The following is a 23,932-nucleotide window of genomic DNA, read 5'->3' as shown; positions in this document are numbered from 1 at the left end:
ACATGTAAATTAATTAAGTAACCAATGAGCAGAATATATTTTACATTAGGCGTTCTTCTAGGGCTACTGATTCTCGAAGTACAGTACTTTTTTCAAAGAGCTGTCGAGTATCTTTTAGTTTCTCCTTCAATCTTGCACATACAAGTTCTCCAGTGTTCCTTCACAAAATATAGCTGAGTGAACGAAGGGGGTTAGAAGCTCTGCAGGGCTCATTGTTTTCTACCTTTATCACAATTTAGACAAAAACAAGGTATTCGGTTCTGAAGTCATAAAACGAGTTGGAGGGGATCTGAATGCCATCCGAGCTGTCCCGCGTGCTGCAAAGACATCCAGAAAATCTAGAAATGGCCTTCTTTCTTAAAATGTCCTGATTTAATTTATTTGCAATACTTTAATGTTTCATTCTTTGTTTACATTTCGAATCTCATGCATTCTTTTTTCTTTTGATAAACTGCTCTTTTTCCAACACTCTTCAAATAATTATAGTTAGGAAAACAATTAACAAACCATTGTTGAGATGCTGGTAAGACAGGAAAGGTTTCTTATTTCAGGTTACGACAGTGATACCAATCAAGTTAAATAGAGTGTCGGTTATTTTCCATCGTCCCTTAAAATCCCATGCTCCGAAAATCGATTAAAAAAAAAAAAAGTATTTAGCCCTACACTTTAGTTTCACTAACTAATAAAAATAAACTACAACTGCAAATATTAGTTACGTGTCTAATTAATTATAGTACAAATGAAATTATTTGATTATAATAGAAGTGAATTTTATTCGCTCATTTGCAACTTTCGGTATTTTCTCCCCCTTCAGTAGTATTGTTTGTATAAGTGCATTGGTGTGAACAGACAGAAAGAGCAAAGCACAGCCTGCTAGAATTCTTAGTAGTTTAATTGTGATTGTATGTATTGTTTTGAGATGCGTTTACGACAGAAATGTGTTCTAAATTCAGAATTACAATCTCTTTATCCATTTATTAAGAGAGGGAAGACAGATAGTGATGACATTGTGAAAAATGTTCAACTCAGTTTTCCATCGCCAACAGAGGAAAATCGGAAATAGAACGTTATCTAAAGATGAAAGACAAAATCGGGTCAATGCAGCTGTTTTTTTCAGAGCAACAATTATGGATGCGTTAAAATATCAAATAATACTTCCAATAAAGCGGATACTTTCAATTATCTAGGATCAATATTAACAGATCAAATCCGTATTCACGAAGAAATTAAATGTTGACTAAAAGCAGGGAATTCGTGTTTTTAGTCCGTTCAAAGTCTTTTGTCGTCGCCAATCCTATCGAGGAATTTGATGCCTAAAATATATGAAACGATAATCATGCCTGTTGCTCTGTATGGTTGCGAAACATGGTTGCTTACTGTGAGGGAAGAACGAAGACTGAAAGTATTTGAGAATAAAATCCTGAGACCAATATTCAGACCCAAGAGAAACGGGAATGGGTGGAAACTACATAACGAGGAACTACATAATATAATAGTTTTACTTTCCAGTTTGCATAGTATGCAGGTGTCTTTCAAAGGAATATTGGTATGAGCAAATGATACATACGTTACGTCATACGAATTTTCCTGTTTGAAATACCGAAAAGGAAATAGTGTGTAAGTGCCTTTTAGTAAATTGTATGGTCTGTTCCATCAATACGAATTTTATTTCTTCCGATGTTCTGTAGCAAGATACTCTTGATAAAGTAAATATTATTTAATAAGAAAATACTGTAATCTGCTTATAAGGTTGCAAGATATATTGAACAACGATTGTCAATTATTCCTTTCATAAATGTAAGTGGGACATTTTTAATTAATCCTGTGGCCAGTTATTGAAGTGTTGTTTTCAGATTTATATTGTAGGTGTGCTTTACAGATTGTCTTTTATGCTTAAAAGTATTTGTTCAGCCATTCTAAAAGCATATTCTTTCATTTTGTAGATTGGTATATCATACAGTGTTTATACTGTGTTGTAATGCATGGGACCAGGTATTGCTAACGGCTATCCAGAAACAATTAGAATGGCTGAATCAGTGAAGAAGGTAGATTGTTGTATGGTTAATGGTTTGAGTCAGAGCGAAGCGGAACTGGATGATCCGCCAGGTAGGTACTGACTACATCTTAACTAATTTACTTTATACGATTAATTCCAAAAAGTAATTTTGGATATTAGTTAAAATAAGCCTACAGTGAAATGTGAAATACATGTCTTTTGCAAATACTGAAAAACGATATTCATTACAGCAGTACCTTGGATAATATATTTTCGATATTAATTTTAAAAATTTGTTGCTTCAAGTTGAAGTAGAAATTGGAAAGTTTTTATATCGATGAATTCATATTAATCTTCTCGCTCAAGATTAAACGCCTCAGTGGGTGGTATAGAAAATTGATCTATTAGCCTTCTTCTCCCACTACATGGTAGTGAAACAAGATATTTTCTCCGGAATCCTGTGTTGCCAAGGAATTCGAACTATTTGATACTTTTCGACCAGAATAGCGGTGAGCGAAAGCTGATCTCTGTCACTTGAGAAAGGAATGCAATGTCTTAAATGTTTTGACGAAGGAAAAATTAGCCTGAAAACTCGGATGGTTTGTGTTGTTTTGTTATTTGACACTTTCAGCAGAAAAAACTTTCTTTTTCCGTTGAGAAGAAATGAACCATATGCAGGCAGTTGGTCAGTGTGTTCATTTTCGGAGCATCTACCTTTCGTTGGCGAGAGGGGGAAAAAGAGAGGAAAAAGCAAAGTGGCTTCCCAAATCCACATGTGTGAGTCATTAATCACAGTTAAAAGAGGACCAAAAATATGGCAACGTCTTTGGACACACGTCAAGTTACAATGTCACTAGCAAGATACAACTGTTCGGACAGTTCCGAATACCACCCACTGAGAGCCATCTTGTCGTTGCGAGAACTGTACACTATGCTCATCTTCTACAGACAGACTTCAAAACATTCTGGTCGACTGAAATCAACAAATGATAATCATGACCTTAAGTTAAAAATGAATCTACTTTAACTTGCAAAAGCTGAAAGACATTATACCTCAGTGCCTTGGAGAACTTGTTTCTGTTATTAACCGTGGAAATTTCTTCGTTAGTTAACGTAGAGAAACAAAAGTTTGCGTCGATGAATTCACATTACACTTTATTGGATATTGTCTACTATTGATAGTGCAAAGCTCTTACTTGACATATGAAAGCCGTGCGGTGCGTATTTACTTTTCGATTACTTGTATATTCCCTGTAAGCAGGATTGTGAAAAACCTAGTTTTTTTTTTTTTTTTTTTTTTCGCTGTGGGTTTTATTGGGTAATATTGGGTTTTATGAAATTTTGTACGTATATTTAAAGTCATATTCCAACTTAAAATACCATTTAAGCATATATGTTCTACTGTACACGTGAAACTATGGAATTTCCTTGTGGGATCGCGGTAGTTCACGTCAGGCGCGGGTACATAGTTCGATCCCAGCTTCCGCCAAGTGCATTTTGTGGTGGACAAACATCGAGTGCATGGGTTTTTCGGGGTGGTTTCGCCATGCCACCATTATTATCCTTTTCATCATAGTTTCCCTTAGCCGTGGTGTATAACCATGAGACATTGAACTAAACTTAGAAATAGAATAATAATAATAATAATAATAATAATGCACACAGAATCCGTGAAGTCCAATACGCGTTTCGTGAGACACATTTTTCACCATTGACACTCGCTTATATTTCGGTTTCTAAAAAGAAGGAAGTACACAATTTGGTTTCTTACAATATATTTTACGATTAAAGTAGTTTTGTAACAAAATAATACTCCATTAGATACGCAAGAAGCATGAGGGAGTTCCACGATCTCATTGCCGTTAGTGTTGAGAAAATGGAAATGGTTCTTCAGTAAATTTCCTTTTTCAAATGAAGCGCTCTCAATTTGTAATTAACTGACACATTAAGGAAGACATTTTATCTGTTTATATTAATACACAAGTATGTAACAAAAACAAAAGAAATGTAGTCGTATTAGTTTTAATTCCATACTAGCTGAAATACCCGTTCTTTTCATGGGGAGAATTAGTTCAAGGAAAACATTTGAGCCTCTTCTACCCCTTAGGATACGCATATCAATGAAAGTGTAGTAATTAAGATATTCTATTTCTGACATAAATTTTTAACCCCCTTCTCCTTTAGGATACGCCCTTTAAGGAAAGTTACATGATGATGTCTCAGCTTGAGGTAGGTTCTAAAACTCATTTCAAATTGTTTAACCATTTCCCGTGACGCGATCACAAACAACAGACATCATCGATTTAAATATGAAGAAAGAAATTATAGAAAACACACTCTTCCTGTATTTAAAATTGAAATGTTCAAAAACGGTTAAACGTGTCCCCTTATTTTTAGTGAGGTATTAATATACTGAGTTTTATCTTCCTAACTTGGCGGACTCGTGACGTACTGCATTTTATTTACTTATTTATTTTACATGAATTTCGAACTTCCTCTACTCCTTTTCCTAGGATGCGCCCTTGAATCAAAGTAATGTAAAATTCTCATGTTAGGATAGGTATTAACTATTGTATGTTCAAAAATTCATTCCAAATGGTTTAACCGTTTTCCCGTGTTGCGCGCACGAACAAGATTCTTTTCATTTTTATATAATACAGTAGATTACAGTTGAACAGTGTTACAGCAAATTTGATCGAGCGCAATCAAAATTAATTGATTCCCAAACCTTTTTTGTTTTCAATGGTATTCTGTTCTGGTGGTAAACACATATTTTAAGTCAATTTTGAAACTGGCATACAGTAAGAAGTACGATTGAAGAAAGTAATTATAATCATATTAAGATTATTATTTTAATTCAAGTTTCGAAGTATGTTTTGAAGTGGGCTTTTTTGAGTTTTATCATGTTTTTTATGTGGGTTTACCCCCATCCCCCCCGAAAAAAACGGGAATTTTGGGCTGGGGAAAAATCCAACAACCCTGCCTGTATGACATGAGTCGACGTAAAAATCATAAGTGGCTACGGTAGACGAGGCTAGGTTAAAATATTAGTGGGACTGTTTTTTTCCTGTTGAAACGAAGTTAAGATAGTTACGAGAAATGACTTAGTGTTATCGCATGATATTATGAGAATTATGTCAGATTTGTACGCGGGAGGGTTCAGAGTGCGCTACCACAATTATAATATGTGGATATCATACAGTAGTTAGCTCCTACAGTAATGTAGCTCCTGGAGAAGGCCTGGGTTTTCGGGCAAAATCCCTGTGACAGAGGACCTCGTGCTGCTTCTATAGGGTACACGAGCTCCTCGCTTAATCATATTGAAATTAGTCTGGCACAATTCCTTATCGAAGAAATAAAAGCATCGATAATGTTTACTACCAATTCCCATTTTTGTCTTCAGTCCTGGTATTCCGGTAAAAGGAGCAGCACATTAGCTCTTTTTCATTCGATTAGTTGGGTTAGAGTTTAGCATCCCTTTCGGCAGCGAGGCTATATGAGACTTGGCTCCACAGCTTGACGTGGGGTCCGAATCATATGAGTTCCCGTCGAAAATCATAGACGGACACTTTAACCATACAGTCATGAGGGAGCTCGATTTTGTTACTCGAGATGCTGGTTTTCAGTTTGTATTTATATCTTCTTTAGTGTCACTATAAGTATCCACCATCCTCATTCCACTATCACCATCAGATCGGGATATGATCTTGGGATCAAGTCCCAGCCCGTTCATCTGACATAAACGGCGTACCCGCGAACGTTATCCTCCGCACAGCTTTACTGGAGGTTGGAACTTTACAGGTATAACCAAAGATTGCAAATCGAACTGTGGACAAATATTTTGTTTCAGTCATTAAGCGAGCACTGTTAGTGAAAGGTATCTTTGATATGACACTGTTATTCGAAAATGTGTTTATAAAACCTTCTCTTATGTTTATAAATCCTTATGTAATTACTTCAGCAAAGATTTTTTTTAACGTAAGCACTCTTCAGACGCCAACATGGTCATCGGAACGACACTTTTATATATATATATATATATATATATATATATATATATATAAAATCAATGCAGGTTGCAAGCAAAGAAAGATAATACAGTAATTTTTTTCTCCGCTAGCCCTAGATTCCAGAGGTATTGTTTTATGAATCCCTTAGCTGAGTCTTAATTGTCATTATTTATAAAGTTTCAAGTGTCCCTTAGCAAGAGACACGGAGTTATACTTTACGTTCCGTTTTAGTACTTAGAGGAGCTTGGGATGCTGAAACCCTAGCAATAACCGATTAATTTTCCATTGATGTATCAGCTCGCAGACCTAATAAAGATCGTTGTTTAAAATTAAAAAGTATAAAGTGATTTACTAAAGCAATGCAGTTAAATTTAAACCGGTCAGTTTGATAGTGCAAAGGCCCCTTGCAAAATTGACGTTTGGAACAGGTAACAAAAAGCGTTCTTCTTGAAATACTTTTCAGTTATATATATATTCTCGTATAAATAAATGTTATTATGTGGAAGAGATCTAAACTGCGATTTTCTTTGTGTGCTGTGGGTTAATACATTAAATAATTTTGAAGCACTTATAATATTTTAAAAATAGTGGTTTGTTTTATTTTTCAGCTATGCCGTGGTTTGGAATGGACATCGGGGGCACGTTGTGCAAATTGGTTTATTTTGAACCAAAGGATATCACACCAGATGAAGCAGATGCTGAACTTGAAACATTGAAGAACATTAGGAAGTATTTGACTAAAAATTCTGCATACGGGAAGACAGGTCATCGGGATATCCATCTTCAGGTGAGTTTGTTTTAAATTTTGAGTGTGAGTTAAGGTGTAAGTGAATATTAATGCAGTCATTATTCTAAAAACAAATCAAACGACTTTGCTTTAATTCAGGTTGTTTAGCGATTCAAGAGGTATGCTTCAGTATTACTGGTTTCATGTCGGAAACGTTCTCCATTTTAACTAGCAGCATTAGGGCTTGCTGTTATGAATTAACATTCAATTTTTAGTAGGAACACAAGTGTTTCTGATTCCTTGTTTGTCTGAAATAGACATGAAGTAGACATGTCTTATAAGAATTTGTATTCGTGATAGTAAAAAGGGTTTAGAAATTAAATGTATTAAAATCGTAGTAGACCGAGGCCGACATATGGATAAACGTCAGGGTTGGCAAAAACCGTGGTTTTTATTGAAAAAAACCAAAAAACCCGTTTTTTTTTGGTTTAAACCAGGTTTTTTAAAAATAATTTGATCTACGTATTTACATTATGTATGGACAGAAATAAGTTTGTTTCGCCTTGGTTTTATTATGCAACAACACGGTTATGCTGAAAGGGTCACATAAGCTTAAAACGCTTCTCAGCTTACATCCAAGAGAAATTGTCAGTTTGGATACGAAACCAGGACTAATTGGTCACAAATGTGACGAGTCCGCCGACTCACTCACTAAGGACTCCTGATAAAAATACGTTGTTTTGATCTTTACATAGACCTACTTGTTAATATAATTGTCAAGAGTCAAAAGATAAACAGTTACACAAGTAAAAACATTATAATGAATTATATATAAATCGGGAAACTCTCGCCTTAGCCATTGGGAAAATCCTGTTATTACTTTTAAATGTATTTGCATGTAAAATTTTAAGGTCAACGTATTATAATCAGTACGCTAAAACTGAGGTATTAAATTACAAATTTAGTATGTAGATATCATTCAATAAAATTAAAACAAAACTCAATCCAAGCTAATGTTGGAAGCTACATAGATAAATTTTGTCAATTTCTTCCAATATGTTTAAGCAACCTTGGCTTCTTTGTAAAACAACAGGCATTCAGGTAAGCAAAAATATATAATTTGGTTTCGTTTCGTATGTTTAGGCTTAACATGCTTATTAAACAGGGTGGAAAAAAATCATGATTTTTTAAAAAAAAATCATTTTTGTTGATTTTTTTGATTTAAATCGATTTTTTTTATTTAAATCAAATCTTTCTCCTCGTATAATACAAGTTGCGAACTGAAGAAAAAGCATTAGGAATTAGTATTAAATGCTAATTATGCCATTTAAGTGAAAATATTGAGGTTGAATTTTGAATTATCCCCAGTCGTTAACCTATATCAATCCCAAGCAATGGTTCTTAACCCTTTTAAATTATGGCTCTTTTTAAAGGTAAATTATAGACTTTCAGTCAAGCAGCTACAGCATCATCCCTATTTATCCTAGGATTATGGTACATACATCACTCTCTTTAGAATAGAACAGCTTTTGAAGCGGTAACATTCACATTTCCCTATCATGTCCCTGAAGCGGGAAATTTTGCGAGTAACCGCATTTCTTTTTACTTTTTTTTTTTTAATTTTGATCCCCTCTGGATTCCCCTGTGTCAACGCACAGATCTCAAAATCAACTGGGAAATACTAATGGTGTACTAAATGTGTGTACAAAATCTCAAGTTTCTATCTTGAGTGGTAAGGGTGAGGAAATTATTTAACAGTGAGCTAAGAACATTCCCATAGTGCCCCAGATGGCCCGGATGTAATATAAAAATTTCCTCAGACATCCCTATTTTTCCTAGGATCATGATTTGTACATTATTCTCTTCAGAATAAAACAAATTTTCAAACGGTACCCTTCAAAAGTTTCCATCATGTATCTGGGGCGGGTAAGTCACGAAAAAAGGAATTTTCTGTTAAAAATATGTTTTTCAATTTTTTTTATTTTTATTTTTTATTTATTTATTTATTTTTTACCTCTGTGGATCCCTTCGCCTGTTTTAAGGCAGAGATCTGAAACAAATCTGAAAAATACTGAGGGGTGCACTGAGTAAATGTGCAAAATTTCAATCTTGTAGGTGCAAAAGTATTCTAAGCCTGCGAAAAATAATATTCCCCAAATATCCCAGATTCCCGTATAAAACAGGATCTCAGGTAACATTTTCCTGAGACATCCCTATTTATCCTAGGAGCATAGTACGTACATCATTTTCTTCAGAATAGAACAGCCTTTCAAACGGTACCATTCATATGCCTCCATCTAAGGCGGGAAAATCACGAAAAAAAAAAAACTATTTTTGTTAAAAATATCCTTTTTAAAAACATGTTTGCCCCTCTGGACCCCGCTGTTTCCACGCAGAGATCTGAAAATTATTAAGGGATGCACTGAACGAGTGTTCAAAATTTCAGTCTTCTGAATGCAAAATGTAACCTGCCAAAAAATAATAATAATATGCTTAACAAAAATATCTTTAAATTTATGACGTCATCACACACTATGCCTCAACGCAGAAAGGCGTGAAAGCATATGTAACGTGTTCTAAAATGCCTCTAGTCTTGAAGAAAACGAAGTAAAAAGCCTTATTGGTACTTTTTTAATCGAATAATGAAGATTCTGCCTTATCAGCTAAAAATAGGTGATATCATTTAAAAGGCTAAGAATTAAGGAAAAAGTACAACAACGTATGTCAAAATGACACTTTTTTTCACAAAAGTTGCTAATATTTGGCAGGGGACGATTTTTAAAAACTCAGAACTAGCTTGCGGCATGAAATACATAAATTTCGCCTAAAATTATAAAATTAACAATTTTTTTTTTTTTTGAGGGGAGGGGATAGGACCCCTCTAAATACGCCCTATTATCTGGGAACAAACAAACACAGACACGCACAAAAAAAGAATTTTCGTCTTAAATGTCGATGGTGATTTCCCCGTTGAAATAGTTAATGATTTTAAAACCCAAACCCAATGTTATGAAAAGAAGAAAGCAGGATTGCTCCCCTACCTGTTCAAAACGGGATTTTCCCTAATCATCCTCTGCATGACACTTGTTTTCATACTATACTGTACATTTGAGTCTCATTGTATTATGATTATTAACTTCCATAATCGAAATAACAGAACAGAAACGGTATTTTACTTATTTTCACTTTAAATTAATTTATTTCGGAATTTGATTTAAATCAACGATTTTTATTAAAAAAATCAAGTAATATAAATCGTGATTTAAATCAGACTGATTTAAATCAATCCACCCTGTTATTAAATATCGAGGATATCAAGAAGACTCGCTTAAAGGAACACCCGAACCGCTACTTGGTTTACACTTCAAAGAAAGGTTGTAATTCAACCGAGAATTGAACACGGGACTCCTTGATTAAAAGGCGAAGAGTAGGTAAAAACTAATGTAGATGGTTTGATATGTGGAAACGTCACCATGAAGTTCACACGATTTAAAACATTTTTCTTTTCTTTTTTCTTTCTTTCTTTTTTTTTTTTTGTTTAAACCACTTGGTTTTTATTGAAAAGACCAGCAGACCAGCTGGCTTCAACCAGCCAACCCTGATGAACATGTTCATTAGAACGTTAAGATTGATAACATGTCAGGAAGATTTGGTTGAAGAACTGAATAGAATATCAAACCTAGGATGTATTAACGGTTATAGTTCCATTGTGAGGGGAAGATGGAAACAACAAACACAGAACATTAATAAAACGTGGAAAAATGGATTTGAGTAAATTCGTTCACATGAGTTCCAAGCCCGGGGATATCGTACGTATGAAAGAAAATTGCTGAAAGACTATCTTGAAGTTAGTTTTAAGCTTTCTAAAAATATTGAAAGGGCTTTGTCATTATGAAAATTATTTCGTGGATAAAAACATCTTTACTGGCATTAGATTAAAGGAACACATTAGAGGGTCTCGGCAGAACAAAGAAGGTTGTCGAAGTATCTTCAAAACACAAAGTTTAGAAGGTAGAAGTTTTGCACCAGGCTACTACTAATATTGAAAGGAACGTATTAGAAGATTGTTATGCATGGATTATTCAAAAGCCTACTATTGAACACTAAAAAAGGAAAAAAAAAAAAAAGCTTGAAGGACTGGGTTACAGTCTTTGCCAACTACATTATTAAAAACAAAGCTTAAGACTATAAATACTTCCTTTACATTTTAGGCCATACAAAAAAATAACAAATTGGTAACCACATTAACATTACTAATTTGCTGTTTTACTTCGTGAATGTTTCTAACCCAATGGTAGAAGCAATGTTCAGCTCTTTGAAGAAATTAACCTTTTAGCGAACTTGTTATGTATGATGGCGGTATGAAGGGCCATCTTTCTTACGAGTTTTAGGCAGGCCATAAATTATGGTTAGACCTTGTTTTGTGTACCCATAATTTTGGTTAGTACTATATTAAAATATCTTCAATAGACGTATCCATCTATTGCGTTAGAATATTTTTATGAATCTGTAACATCCACCTTATACCTCAAGAAATTTAATACATCTGAAGTAGATGAAATACTCAGGCTCATGGATTTTGTTTATTATATATATATATATATTCTTTAAGAGATTTGTTGTTGTTGTTGTTGTTGTAGTACAAGTTTTAGCCATGGGTAACTTTCTCCTATCTTAGCAATTTAGTTCTCCATATCTTTGAAAGTAAAGTTCTTAAAGAATAGAAACTAGGCGCAGTTTGTTGTTATAGATATGTTGACTATTTAAATTTTCTCTGTAAGGAAAGCTTGCAATTGGAATTTTATATTAAGCACATTAAATGCTTAGTATGCTATAGTAATTTAAAATTTACCGTGGAACATGAGAAAGATGGTAAACATACCTACTTGCGTTTAAACATCCATAGACAGAATAAGTTTGTTGCTAGTGTCTACCATAAGCCCACAGCAGGCACACGATATATATACATTACAGATGTGCCCATTCACCAATGACGAAAGGAAATACTGGCAAGAATTTTTTCTGGGTCCTATAAGACTTAACCTCATTGGAGTCCGAATTAAGAATGAGATTGATTACTTTCTAAAGCTAAGTAGTATGAATGGGTATACGAGGTCCGTTTTGTTAAGTTTGTATAATCAAGTTGATAGGAGTTTGTTCTGAGAGTCCTAAATCCGAAAACACTGACATTAAGTGGGTTGGTCTATCTATGTATCCCAGATTGACAGGTGCATTAAATAAGATCTTTACACAATATGGTTTGCGTACCGCATTAACCCCCTCCCCCAAATAATAATAATAATAATAATAATAATAATAATAATCGGAATTTGATAGAAAGTATTGACGACTTTGTCCTTTGTATCCTCGGTTAGAGCGTCCTATATGTGTGTACTCGGTTTTAGGATTGTTGAAACATTTCGAAGGAACACATTACAATATTGATGATTTTATGATTAAGGAATTTTGTTTGGAGCTAAAAGTGAAATAGAGAAATTTGTTTTCGAAAACTTATTTATTTTCTTAAGAAGTTCAAAGTTCGAATTTAATTAAGGTTTAGTTAAGTAAAAAAAATGGGAGGCGGTAATTTACAAATAAAAAACACAATGGTATAGAAACAAAAACACAAATATGAGCTGGCAACTTTCCAGTGAAAAGTACAAAAGAATACACAAATTGAGCCCGCCATCTTCAGATATGCTGTTCCATTATTAGACGAGTACCAGAAATGTGACAGAATGTTTTCTCGCTCTGCTTGTTCCTGACATAGAGGCTTATTAATAAATTCAATAGCTGTTTCCCTTCTGCATAGTTTTTAATCACGCTAAGTTTTGTGTTCCTTGAGAAAGTTTCTCAAAAGTAAGCGAAATGTTTTTGATTGAGACATTAACTACTGCTCTGCTTCATTTCTTTCAGATGGATAACGTGTATATTCGCGGCAGAAGAGGTACATTGCATTTCGTCCGTTTTCCTACAAGTGAAATGGGCAACTTCCTTGAGCTTGCCAAGTCGAAAGGCATGGCCAATCTGGTGACAACTTTATGTGCCACTGGAGGAGGCGCCTACAAATTCGAGGATGATTTTAGAAGGGTACGTTCATGCAAAGATATTAAAAAAAAAAAAAAAAAAAAAAAAAAAAAAAAAATCAGAATTTGATAGAATGTATTGACGAGTTTGTCCTTTGTGTGTCACCAACTTTAAGAATGCTAATGTTTTTATTAATATGAGTAAATGGAACCCTAATTTCCGTACTGTGCTTTAAATTTTTATTTATTATTAAGAAACAAAGGTTGCAACTGTTTAGTGCTGTTGCTTTAATAACACAATACCACATTTATATAATTCAATATGTCTTCACGTAAAGTCAAAAAATATGCAGAAATGGAGGCGAATAGAACCCGACTTAATTTTTACTTTGCCTCAGTCTAAATGTTTGTGTGGTTTTATTTAGTAGATTTGTTTCAAATTCGTTATTCTAAGCATGGATTTGCAGTGTTAAAGCGTGAAATTATACTGTAGTGGATGTGCTTAGGAGAAAGGAAATAGATATAAATCAATAATAGCTAATTTACTGCTCAAGGGGAAAGCGCACTTCATGTGCGGAATGAATCAAATTTTTCCCTGGGTAGATTTTAGTCCAAGAATCAATCGTTCTGTACTGAGCATGGGAGAAAGAGGAGTTGTACAGGACCTTTTCAGACACACGGCAGTTTTCATAAACATTTTAAAGTCCCATCCAACAACACAAATACTACTATTTTCAGGGACTTGCTTCGTTATTTGTTTTTTCATTATGCAAATTATAAATGTGAATATTTATTTTTACAGGAGGTTAACATGCAGTTGCACAAATTGGATGAGCTGGACTCATTGGTGCGAGGAATACTGTTCGTAGAGACAAGTAATCCTCATGAGTGTTATTATTGGTCTAATCCAACAGAAGATGACAAATGTGAAAAAGTGCTTTTCGATTTCAAAGATCCATATCCCTTTATGGTAAGTGGAATGCGTAGACGCTGATGGTAGATATGAACTTCCATGGTGTACATTGAACGACATTTTTCGAGTAATTGAATTCTATACTCGATTTCCCTCTCTCTCAGTCATATATTTTCGAAATTTTCAACTTGTAACAACATATTATTTTGTTGTTAATTTGTTGAAGTTCAGCATTCCGTTCCAGCACCGAAACTATAAGAGATATAAACCTTAAGTGAGACCATGTGCAACAAAGGTGTACGCACTAGCCACTAGACCAGCGGTGAGAGCGAAGTAGTCTTCAACTAGTGTGTATATAGACTTACTTATTCTCGTAGGCAACGTGTAATTTAAGTTCATCAAATAGAAGGGTAGAAGTAGAGAAGATAAATGAAAAAAGAAAAAGCGAAGTAGTTTGAGGCTTATAAGTGGGAGCCAAATCGAAATTCAGGGTCACGTAGTGTTACAAGGCTACAAGTAGATAGTGTAAAGAAAGATACGACTAAGGAAGAGTGAACCGGTAAGAATACAAAAAAGCAAGGGAAAGTTTATAAATGGAAATGTAAGAATAAGAAAGGAATGAAAAGTAAAAATATTCCTATTAATAAAAAATTAGCAAAGAAAATAATGAAAAAATAGTCTGTAGAATGAAAAGCATGTAGGAGAAATCGGGTGAATTCTAGTAGAGCACAGAGCATAAGACGTAGCAAAGATGTGTAAATACTAAAGTAGGCAGTACTTACTAGAAGATTGGATCAGCTGGGAATAGGAGTATATCATAGTTCAGACTAGAAACTATAGAGCTCTCTCGTGGATAAGAGGTTAGCGTACACACCTTTGGCCTCGGTAACCTGGGTTCGATTCCTGGTGGGAGCTCATGTGCTACGGATCCCACGTTGAACTGTAGGTCCACGTCTCATATAGCCTCGCTGCTGAGAGGAAGCTAAACTAAAACCTGAATCGAAGAGAAACTATAATTTTATCTCATAATTTGGATGTTGTTATTTGTTTTAGTATTTGGTTTTCTAAACCTCTATTTTTAAATAGTATGTTTTTAAAACAACTTAGTTCATGACTTTTTTTTTTTTATTTCTTCCTCAACTTATTGTAATATTTTTTTCTTGCAGATAGTGAACATTGGCTCCGGAGTTAGTATATTAGCTGTTTATGGACCAGATAATTACAAGCGGGTCTCTGGAACAAGGTAAGCTGGTTTGTAAACTCATACTAGCTTTATAAATATTACAAAGGAAATACAAAGTGATATTGGTATAAACATATTTATATACGTGAGAAATGAGGAAATCAATACATTCTCAAGATACCCACCGTCAGTATTGGGTTAAAAATCATTTCAAGTACGTGTTTGCATAGAGGATCCTCCTCTTTTCTATGGTATGATTCACTTGAAAGAATTCATGAAAAAAGAGGCGTTTGAGAACTTATTACTGACTTTATCGTATTTTAGAGTAAATATGGTAGTAATTTCGCTGTAGTTTAATTCCAAGACCTCAGGGAGAATCTAAAGAGATTATTCACATATTTATTTTACAGTAATTCTTTTTTCGGTGTCGATTCTTCCATCTCTAGGGAATATCATACTGAGGGGTTTATTTGAATATTTTTATTGTAAGCCGACTTAAGAAAACTTTTATAGATGAATAAGCAATGTGTTTTAAAAATTTTGGGTCCATATCAATTTTAGGGATCAGTATTGTATAATGTATAATCTTATTAAAACAATTTAAAGAAATATATAGTAGAATGCGTTCACTGTACGTTATAGGTTAAAATTGTACTTAATTGAGTTCGGATTGTTTGCATTTAACTTTAATTTGCTAACCAACTAACTTGCGTTTACACAAGTATTAATGCTCAAATCTAAATATGGCTACGGCCCTCATCTTAATAAGCAGCGAAGCATGTTCATGTTCAGCATCACCACTACCCATTTACCCATGAAGCACCACGCTACAAAACAGAATCTTTCCAACCCGAGCTAAAGTTAAGAACGCCAAAGATTTTACAAGAGTGGTGAGAGTAGTAGGGGCCGGCGTATATTGCGTCGAGTCAGCAAAAATTTCTCGATTCTGATTGGCTGAGAGAGGTCACGTGACGTTAAGCCCCGCCCACGCGGGAAATTCAAATTTTCAGGTCACGTGGTATGACGTCATGAGTCACCCTGCGGGGAAATCCCTCACTAATTTGTTCCCTTTTACGGGTAAGATGTGTGATTCTGATTGGTTGATAGCTGTCACGTGATTTTAGACCCTGCGATATTTGAAATTCGTTCCCTTTTACGGGTAAGATGAATCCTGTACCTTGAATTTGATTGGTTGATAGCGGTCACATGATCTTAGACCCTGGGTTTTGAAATTTGGGTATCCTCTTTGATGAGTACTTTGGTACTACGATACATGATCTTAGACCCGCTACACGCTGAACAGGTCACATGGTATGACGTCATGTTTTACCCTTGCGGGGAAATCCATTACTAATTCGTTTCCTTTTACGGGTAAGATGAGTGCTTTGGTACCTTGATTCTGATTGGATGATAGAGATCACGTGATTTTAGGTCCTAGGATTTTTGAAATTAGGGTGTCCTTTCTGATGTATACTTTGGTATCTCGATTCTGATTGGTTGATAGAGGTCACGTGATCTTAAGCCCTGGGATTTTTAAAATTCGTTCCCTTTTTTTTTACGAGTAAGATGAGTGTTTTGGTACCTCGATGCTGATTGGCCGACAGAGGTCACATGATCTTAGACCCGCCACACACCCCATGAGTGAAATATAGAGCGATATGTCGGTGATCCTGGATTTTAGAATTTTGTTCCCTTTTATGGTTATCCTTAAAGTTCCCATGGAGGGCTCAACCTCCTCCTTAAATAACCCTTTTTTTTGGTATCATGATATTGTACTGAAGTTTACATTAAATATTATCGTTCTCTTTGACAGATAAGATGATTACCAGCTTTTTTTACCTTGATGGAGATCCGGTCCTTGAATTAGTAGCCTATGTCTCTGGAAGTAACAATGGTGAAAGAGAGGTGTCGCTTGTAGATTTCTTATAACACATTGTTGTGAGTTTAAGCGATTTATTGCTCAGTAAGCGCTTCATTAATGGAAACAGCGTTGCCAGATTTTTTTCTACCTAAACTGCTCCGATTCTTTTCGAAACGGTTCCGCAGAGTACAAGAAATTTTAAACTAAAAAATTTTTCGAACTAAAAAATTTTAAACAAAAATTTTCAAACAAAAAATTTTCGAACTAAAAAATTTTGAAACAAAAATTTCAAAAAAATTCGAACTAAAAAATTTAAACTAAAAACTTTCGAACTAAATTTTCAAATCAAAAAATTTTCGAACAAAAAATTTTCGAACCCAAAAAAATTCGAACTAAAAAAATTAAAAATTTTTCGAAAAAATATTTTAAACTAAAAACTTTCGAACTAAATTTTCAAATCAAAATTTTTCGAACTAAAAATTTTAAAAAAATTTCGAACCAATTTTTAAAAATAAGTTTCGTACTAAAGATGTAAACCACATTTGAAAATTTTCAAATTAAAAATTTTTTCGAACTAAATTAAAAATCAAATTTTGGACACTAAAAAAATTCTTTAATTATTTTTTCGAACAAAATCATGTAAACCAAATCTTGAATATATTTTCCACCTTAAATTTTCAAGATTACCATGATTTGAAAACAAGTGTTCAGGGTTTCAAGAAATAATAAAACATATTTTTTTTTCAACTTGTATTTTAACGAAAAGTATGTGCTCTTCCTATACATGTTTATTAACATAATAAATACAGGATCTAGTTTAATGAATATATTGGACGTATCATCATCTTCGAATGTTGTAGCCGTATCCTGTAAAGAAAAAGAAGAAACGACGGATTACTTTAAGAATTTCTTTTTTCTGAAACAATAAAAATGAGTCAATATTGATAAGAGAGAAATAAAACTTACTCGTAAATGATGGATGTGCTTAGGCTCATCTTTCCCCTCCTCGGGTACATTTCATCCACTGATGGTGGTTTACGAACTTTTTCTGGGTACTGCATTTTTCTTGGTGTTGCTGCTTTATGGTTAAGGTTCCTCCTTCGGTACGAGATGACTACATTTCTTCCACTGATGGTGATGTTGATGGTTTATGAACTCTTGTGGGTACTTCATTTTCTTCTTGGTGTTGCTGCTTTGTGGTTAAGGAGTGGAAAAAAAGGAAAAGGAAAAAAGAAATGGCGGCCTTATTGGGTATTTACAGTTTTTTCTTCTTCATCTTCTTTTTCCAGTTCCATCTTCTGTTTTTTAACGTACCCGTACGGAACCGTATCATAAGAATTGATTTCTTTAAATCGACGTTTTGTGTACTGGATACTGTACATTTTTTCTTCTTTGCGTGTGACGATGGTATGGTCTTTGGTCCTGCATATCTTATGGGGGATAGTGATGGTGACTTGTCCACGGCATTGATTTGTAATCATTTCTTTTAGCGTATTGAAATTTAATTGTTGTCCTGCATTGTAATTTAATGTAAATCCTCTAATTTTGCATATGTAACTGGTGACGTTGGTATCCGGATTGTATATTTCTAGGCTGTAATTTTTTGGTCCTCCACTGACAAATGTTTTGATGTATGCTCGTGGTCCATAAGATTCCATCTCATTCGATAAGCATCCCAAGTACGTTGAAGGTTCAATGGTTGGCTCCCCGGGCTTCTCCGTAAATATTACAGAATCCGTGTCGAAATATAAAACACGTTCCTGCAACATTTCCAGGTACTTGTACAGTTCCAGACGTGCCTGACATGTTGTAAATGCACCTAACACGACATTGGTGTTTCGGTTTTGAACAGGCACATGTTCATTGTACTCCCAGAACGCATACAACATCGTATCATTGATGGGTACAATTTGATGGAGTTTAATGTCGGGGGAAGTGAGTTTTTCATAAAATTCTTCCGGCCGATCAATAATTGTGGTCTGGCTAAAGTTTGATCTTTGGCAAAGCTTTCCCCATAATGAGTTCAAACAGAGCTTAGATAAACTTCTTCGTGTAGGATTATTTTCAATTTTGGACCGATCCAATGCAATACCTTCACGCTCCAGGACGGTTTGTATGAATTTTGATTTGTCTTCTTCGGTCACACAGGAACTAGGCCAGCCAGACGCTTCCATTTTTGATTTTAAAAATGTATTGATATATTCCGTGAACAAGCCACCTGTTTTCGTGATGGGATCATATTGTTCAATGTCATAGTCCCAAATTTCAAAAATTTCCACTGGTTGATATCCTAATTCTACTGCTTTCTGGATTTCATATGATACCCATGTTCCAGTGAGGCACCGCTCCTGGTCGTTGTGTGTACACGTTGCTGTAGGGTCTGGGTTCATTTCTTCGGCACACGCAGCACACAGTGGAAAGAGTAGTTTCTTGTTACATCGGTAAGGTAGGAGACCATGATAAAGATGGCGACTTGGTAATATCGTCATTTTGATTAGACCATTGACTTTATTTATTGGTGGTATATTTTCATCACCCTGTAGATAAATTCGTGGATGGCCTACAGGGTATTTAGCACACTTATTTACATAAGGATAAAGCGAGACAATATCGTAATATTTTATTACTTCCCCCGCTTTTTCATCGACTTGGTGGTACAATTTCACGCAATTGGTCCTTCCTCCAAAAAAGCTATCTCTTGGATTTAATGGTCTGCGGTTCATGTACGGGTGATTCTTCAGATACGTCGCCATTGCAGGATTTTGTTTTAAGAACTGATTAAATTCGCACTCCCACATTTCATGTACAATGTAACCCAATTCACGCAGTCTTGCATTTTTGCGTTGCGTTCGTTCATAACGGAATTCCATGGTGTCTTCTGGATTGCTGTAGATGGGCTGATTACGGCCTGTAGTAAAACATACTTTACACCCGTGGTAAAAACAGCCGGCATGCTCGTAGACGTGCTCCTCTAACGTCTCAGGATCTTGGTAGTAACCATCAACATGGAATCCCGCAATAAACACTTCTTTTTGTCGGGCCGCATGTAAGATTTGTTTTTCTTCGGTTTTTTCAATGTAGGCCAGCCATTGCATTGCAGCGATCGATTGGGTACTTCTCCATCGATAGCCATGTGCCGGTAGAATTCCTATGGTGTTGGGTTTAAGGAAATTCCGGCGGAATACTAAATTGGAAGCACTGGCAATCGTGATCGTCTCCAAGAAGGGATTCACTTTGGTTTCTGTTTCAAATGACGTCATAAACGAAACGCATGCTTGTCGCAGTACATTGACATCTTGAATACAATACTTGAGAATTTCTTTCTGAAAATCAAACGTGTCATTACGATGATCGTTGTACCACTGCATGAACTTGTTCCTGTCTTCGACGGCCATTTCATCTGCACCATAATACTTTGTTTCTGGAAGTGGTCCAATATACGATTGATTCTCCTTGGTGTTGAAGAAATGCGGGAAGTAGCCTTTGGTTGCGGGTAAATTGAACGCTTTTGACAATTTACTTAATGCCATAGGTAGGAAGTTCAACGAGTCAATGAACGTCAGATTATTCAAGGTTAAACTCAGTATCTTGGTTCCATTTAATATGACGTCAGGTCTCCATTGGCATTGTTCTACCATAGCCTTTAGGATGAAATGTCCATCGTATCCCTTCGAGTTGTGCGCGACACAGAAAATCCTATTTATATTGGGACGCCGTTCCCGCAAGTACTGGAGAAAATTATAAACTGGATCCTCTCCTTGGAAAATATGCTGGCGCTGACCACACGTACTGCAAGACTGCTGGATATTATTGTTTTCAACACATGCATAACATACTTGTTCTGCAACCAATAAATTTGGAATGTGTACATACGTATTATCGCCAATATTCGTGTCCTGCATAGATTCTATATCATAGAATATCAACAAGGCTTTCTTTGCGTGCATGAGTGAAGGAACACCTGGTTTCAAGCATTGGCGATCAGGAAGCATAAAACATTGATGTGATCCCGGAACAATCTTCTTACAAACATTGCAAAAGATCTCATTGCAATCATGCATGCGTTCTCCACTTCGTACAAAAGAATAAACTCTGTAACATCTAGTACATTGCTGCACCATTTTGCATACAGGTTCCCCTTGATGATATACAATATTACGATGATTATTAAAACATTCTTCGCCGTAAAATTGCCGATTGCAGTCGTTGCATAATATCAGCGTTTGGTTCTTGTCGCATAGAGGTCTCTGTAAACATTTGGAGCATGTTACAGGACAATTTTTTACATGTCTGTTACGATGATCATACTTTTTATGGCACGCCTCACAGTAGAAATTGGTTGCAAAACAAGCAGTTAAGGATTGGATGATGTCAAAATGGCCAGCCAAACAAATCAAATTTATGGGAGTGCGATTTTCGTCGTTGGGCCCCTCGTACATGATGTCATGGCCTGTGAAACTAGTATACACAGTAATTTTATATTCTTTGAGGTATGCCTGGAATTGTCGTATTTCATTTACACTGGCACCATGATCCAAATTCACTCCTGCATTTGCACATAACGCATCGACTTCATCGTCCACAACACATTTTCTCTGATGTTGATACTGTCTATGTCGTTTCACATCTACATTCTTGTATTTTTTCAGGCCAATAGCAATAACAAGGGCGTACGCCAGGCACCTTGAATCTTGATTTTTTACACGTACAATCCCTCGCTTGCAACGTAACAATTCTTCATTTTGAAGTACTCCTTGCCGCAAACCACCGCCATAGCCACGTGGAATATCGACACGATGGAAATGCACGGTGAATGGCTCGTGCAGGAGAAACGCATTGTTACTTTGTAAAACTCTTTCAAAGGAGGCCCACATCGTTTCCAGTGTCAAGTTTCGGGCTTGGCGAAAACTCACCCAAAACGGTTTATTCGTGTTACGTGGCGATATTACCGATAAACCAACCATCGCCTCATCGTCGACATTGGCTAACAAATGGTCTAGCATTGCTTGGAAACTGTTATGTACATACTGTATGATATCGGTTCCTACGGGCGGTGCGTTGAATTGAATTTCGAGCATTCTGCCCTCAATGTTAAATCGTCTATAATGACGAGTGATTTCATTGCGAACAGTAAAACCCGATTCGGCCATGTTAATAAAAGGAGATAACAAACAAACAGGTACAATTGCGATAAATGTGTAAGGGAAAAAGGAATTGAGCAGCGTGAATTTACTACAAAAGAAAAGAAGAAAGAAAAATCTTAATCATCTGATAAACAGGAAATCATAACGTTTATGATAAATTCTTAATTAAGCAATTCATGTAAAGGTTCTGAGTTTGATTCCCTGGCGGGGCGTTCAGAATCTCATTATGAAAGCACGTGTACTAGAAATCAAAGTTTTTTTTTTTTTTAAATAATTATGTTACTGAAATGAGTGTTTTATTGCTGTCAAACTCGAGAGCACTACATCGGCATTTAACTGACCTACCATTCTATAGTGATAAAAAGAATGCATGAAATGAATAAATGTTTCATCAGTGCTGAGATGTGACAAAGTACGCGTCAGCATTTTTTTTTCCACTCACAACGACCTTTAAATGATGCGTTTGCAAGTTGAAGAGATTCATCAAGCATTAACGATACACATACGTAATTGTCGAAACAAAAATCTGTATAGCGTATTTTTTTATTATTATTATTGTGACTAAGCGGTTAGCGTACATGGTTCGGACGTGGAAGGTCCTGGTTCAAGCCTCGGTGGGTTTGCTTTCCACGTCGGGGCATGTCAAGCCTTTTCTGTAATTTAATATTCTCACGCGTTATCATACATTCTTTTCAAAACTAAGCTAAATGGTTGACGTGCACACCTCATAATACATAAACGTACATAAATCGTCTATAATGACGAGTGATTTCATTGGGAACAGTAAAACCCGATTGGACCATGGTTAAAAAATGAAAACAAACAAACAGGTACAATTGCGATAAATGTGTAATGGGAAAAAAGGAATTGAGCAGCGTGAATTTGAGTTGATTTTTTGATTTTTTAGTTTAGCGTACCTTTCAGTAGCGAGGCTATATGAGACGTGGACCTACTGATTAACGTGGAATCCGAACCACATGAGCTCCCCGCCGGGAATCGAACCCTGGTCTCCCACGCCAAAGGTACGTATGCTAACCGCTTAGCCCAGGAAATCATAACATTCATGATAAATAATTAAGTAAGCAATTCATGTAAAGGTCCTGAGTTTGATTCCCCTGGCGGTGACGTTCAGAATCTCATTATGAAAGCACATGTACTAGAAATCAAAGTTTTTTTAAAAATAATTATGTTACTGAAATGTGTGTTTTATTGCTGTAGCATGTAACTGACCTACCATTCTATAGTGATAAAAAAGAATGCATGAATGAATGAATGTTTCAACAGTACTGAGATGTGATAAAGTACGCGTAAGCATTTTTTCTACTCACAACGGCCTTTAAATGATGTGTTTGCAAGTTGAAGAGATTCACCAACCGTTAACGTAACACATACGTAATTGTCAAAACAAAATCTGTATAGCGTAAATCTTTTTAACCACATATTCATGCACTCGTGGCTAAGTGGTTAGCGTACATGCTTCTAACGTGGAAGGTCCTGGTTCAATCCTCGGTGGGTTTGCTTTCCCACATCGGATCGCTGTCAAGTCTTTTCTGAAATTTAATATTCTCATGCGTTATCATACATTCTTTTCAAAACTAAGCTAAATGGTTGACGTACACGCCTCTGGCCTTGATTCAATCCCGGGGCGGTTGCTCGAATATCACGTTAAGCTGAAGGGGTCGCTAATGCTTTTAAAGGGAATCGAACCATATTATTCTCAGACATAGTTTCTAAAATTTTCTAATGCATTCTTTTCAAAACTAAGCGCACACATTTTTCTGGCCATGGTTCAATTCCCGACGGGCGCTCGCTGAAGGGACGCTAAACCATATCATTTATCGTGCTTACTTTTAATGTGTGGAGGTTCCTGATTCGTACTCCCACTTTCCCATTCCACTAATTTCTTCATAGTCTAAATATTTCGTACTAAAAGTAAAACAGTGTATTCGTGATCCGCCCCCACAAATATAAAATAAAAATGATTTTGGAATCTTGGGTGACAAATAAAATCTCACTGAACTTACCTCAAATTCAATGAATAAAAAGTCGGTGCAATGAAGCTTAAATGAAAA

At 35.5% G+C, this 23,932-nt stretch overlaps 1 protein-coding gene across 5 annotated transcripts in view; it reads left to right on the top strand.

The window, feature by feature from the left end:
- Nucleotides 1-23,932, top strand: part of fbl (pantothenate kinase 3 fbl) — a 164,572-nt gene that overhangs the window by 104,864 nt on the left and 35,776 nt on the right. For all 5 annotated transcript variants that reach the window (XM_081765679.1, XM_081765705.1, XM_081765671.1 and 2 more), the window contains exons 2-6: nucleotides 1,944-2,106; nucleotides 6,615-6,793; nucleotides 12,650-12,823; nucleotides 13,562-13,729; nucleotides 14,839-14,915. In XM_081765679.1, the coding sequence (XP_081621805.1) occupies nucleotides 1,983-2,106; nucleotides 6,615-6,793; nucleotides 12,650-12,823; nucleotides 13,562-13,729; nucleotides 14,839-14,915 (722 nt within the window). In that variant the 5' untranslated portion in view covers nucleotides 1,944-1,982. The remainder of the gene's footprint in view (nucleotides 1-1,943; nucleotides 2,107-6,614; nucleotides 6,794-12,649; nucleotides 12,824-13,561; nucleotides 13,730-14,838; nucleotides 14,916-23,932) is intronic.

Source organism: Thermobia domestica, chromosome 1 (assembly GCF_964235325.1).
Source record: "Thermobia domestica chromosome 1, izTheDome1.hap1.1, whole genome shotgun sequence".
NCBI classification, from domain to species: domain Eukaryota; kingdom Metazoa; phylum Arthropoda; class Insecta; order Zygentoma; family Lepismatidae; genus Thermobia; species Thermobia domestica.
Note: the sequence above shows the minus strand (reverse complement) of the source record. Positions and strands in the feature narration are given on the sequence as shown.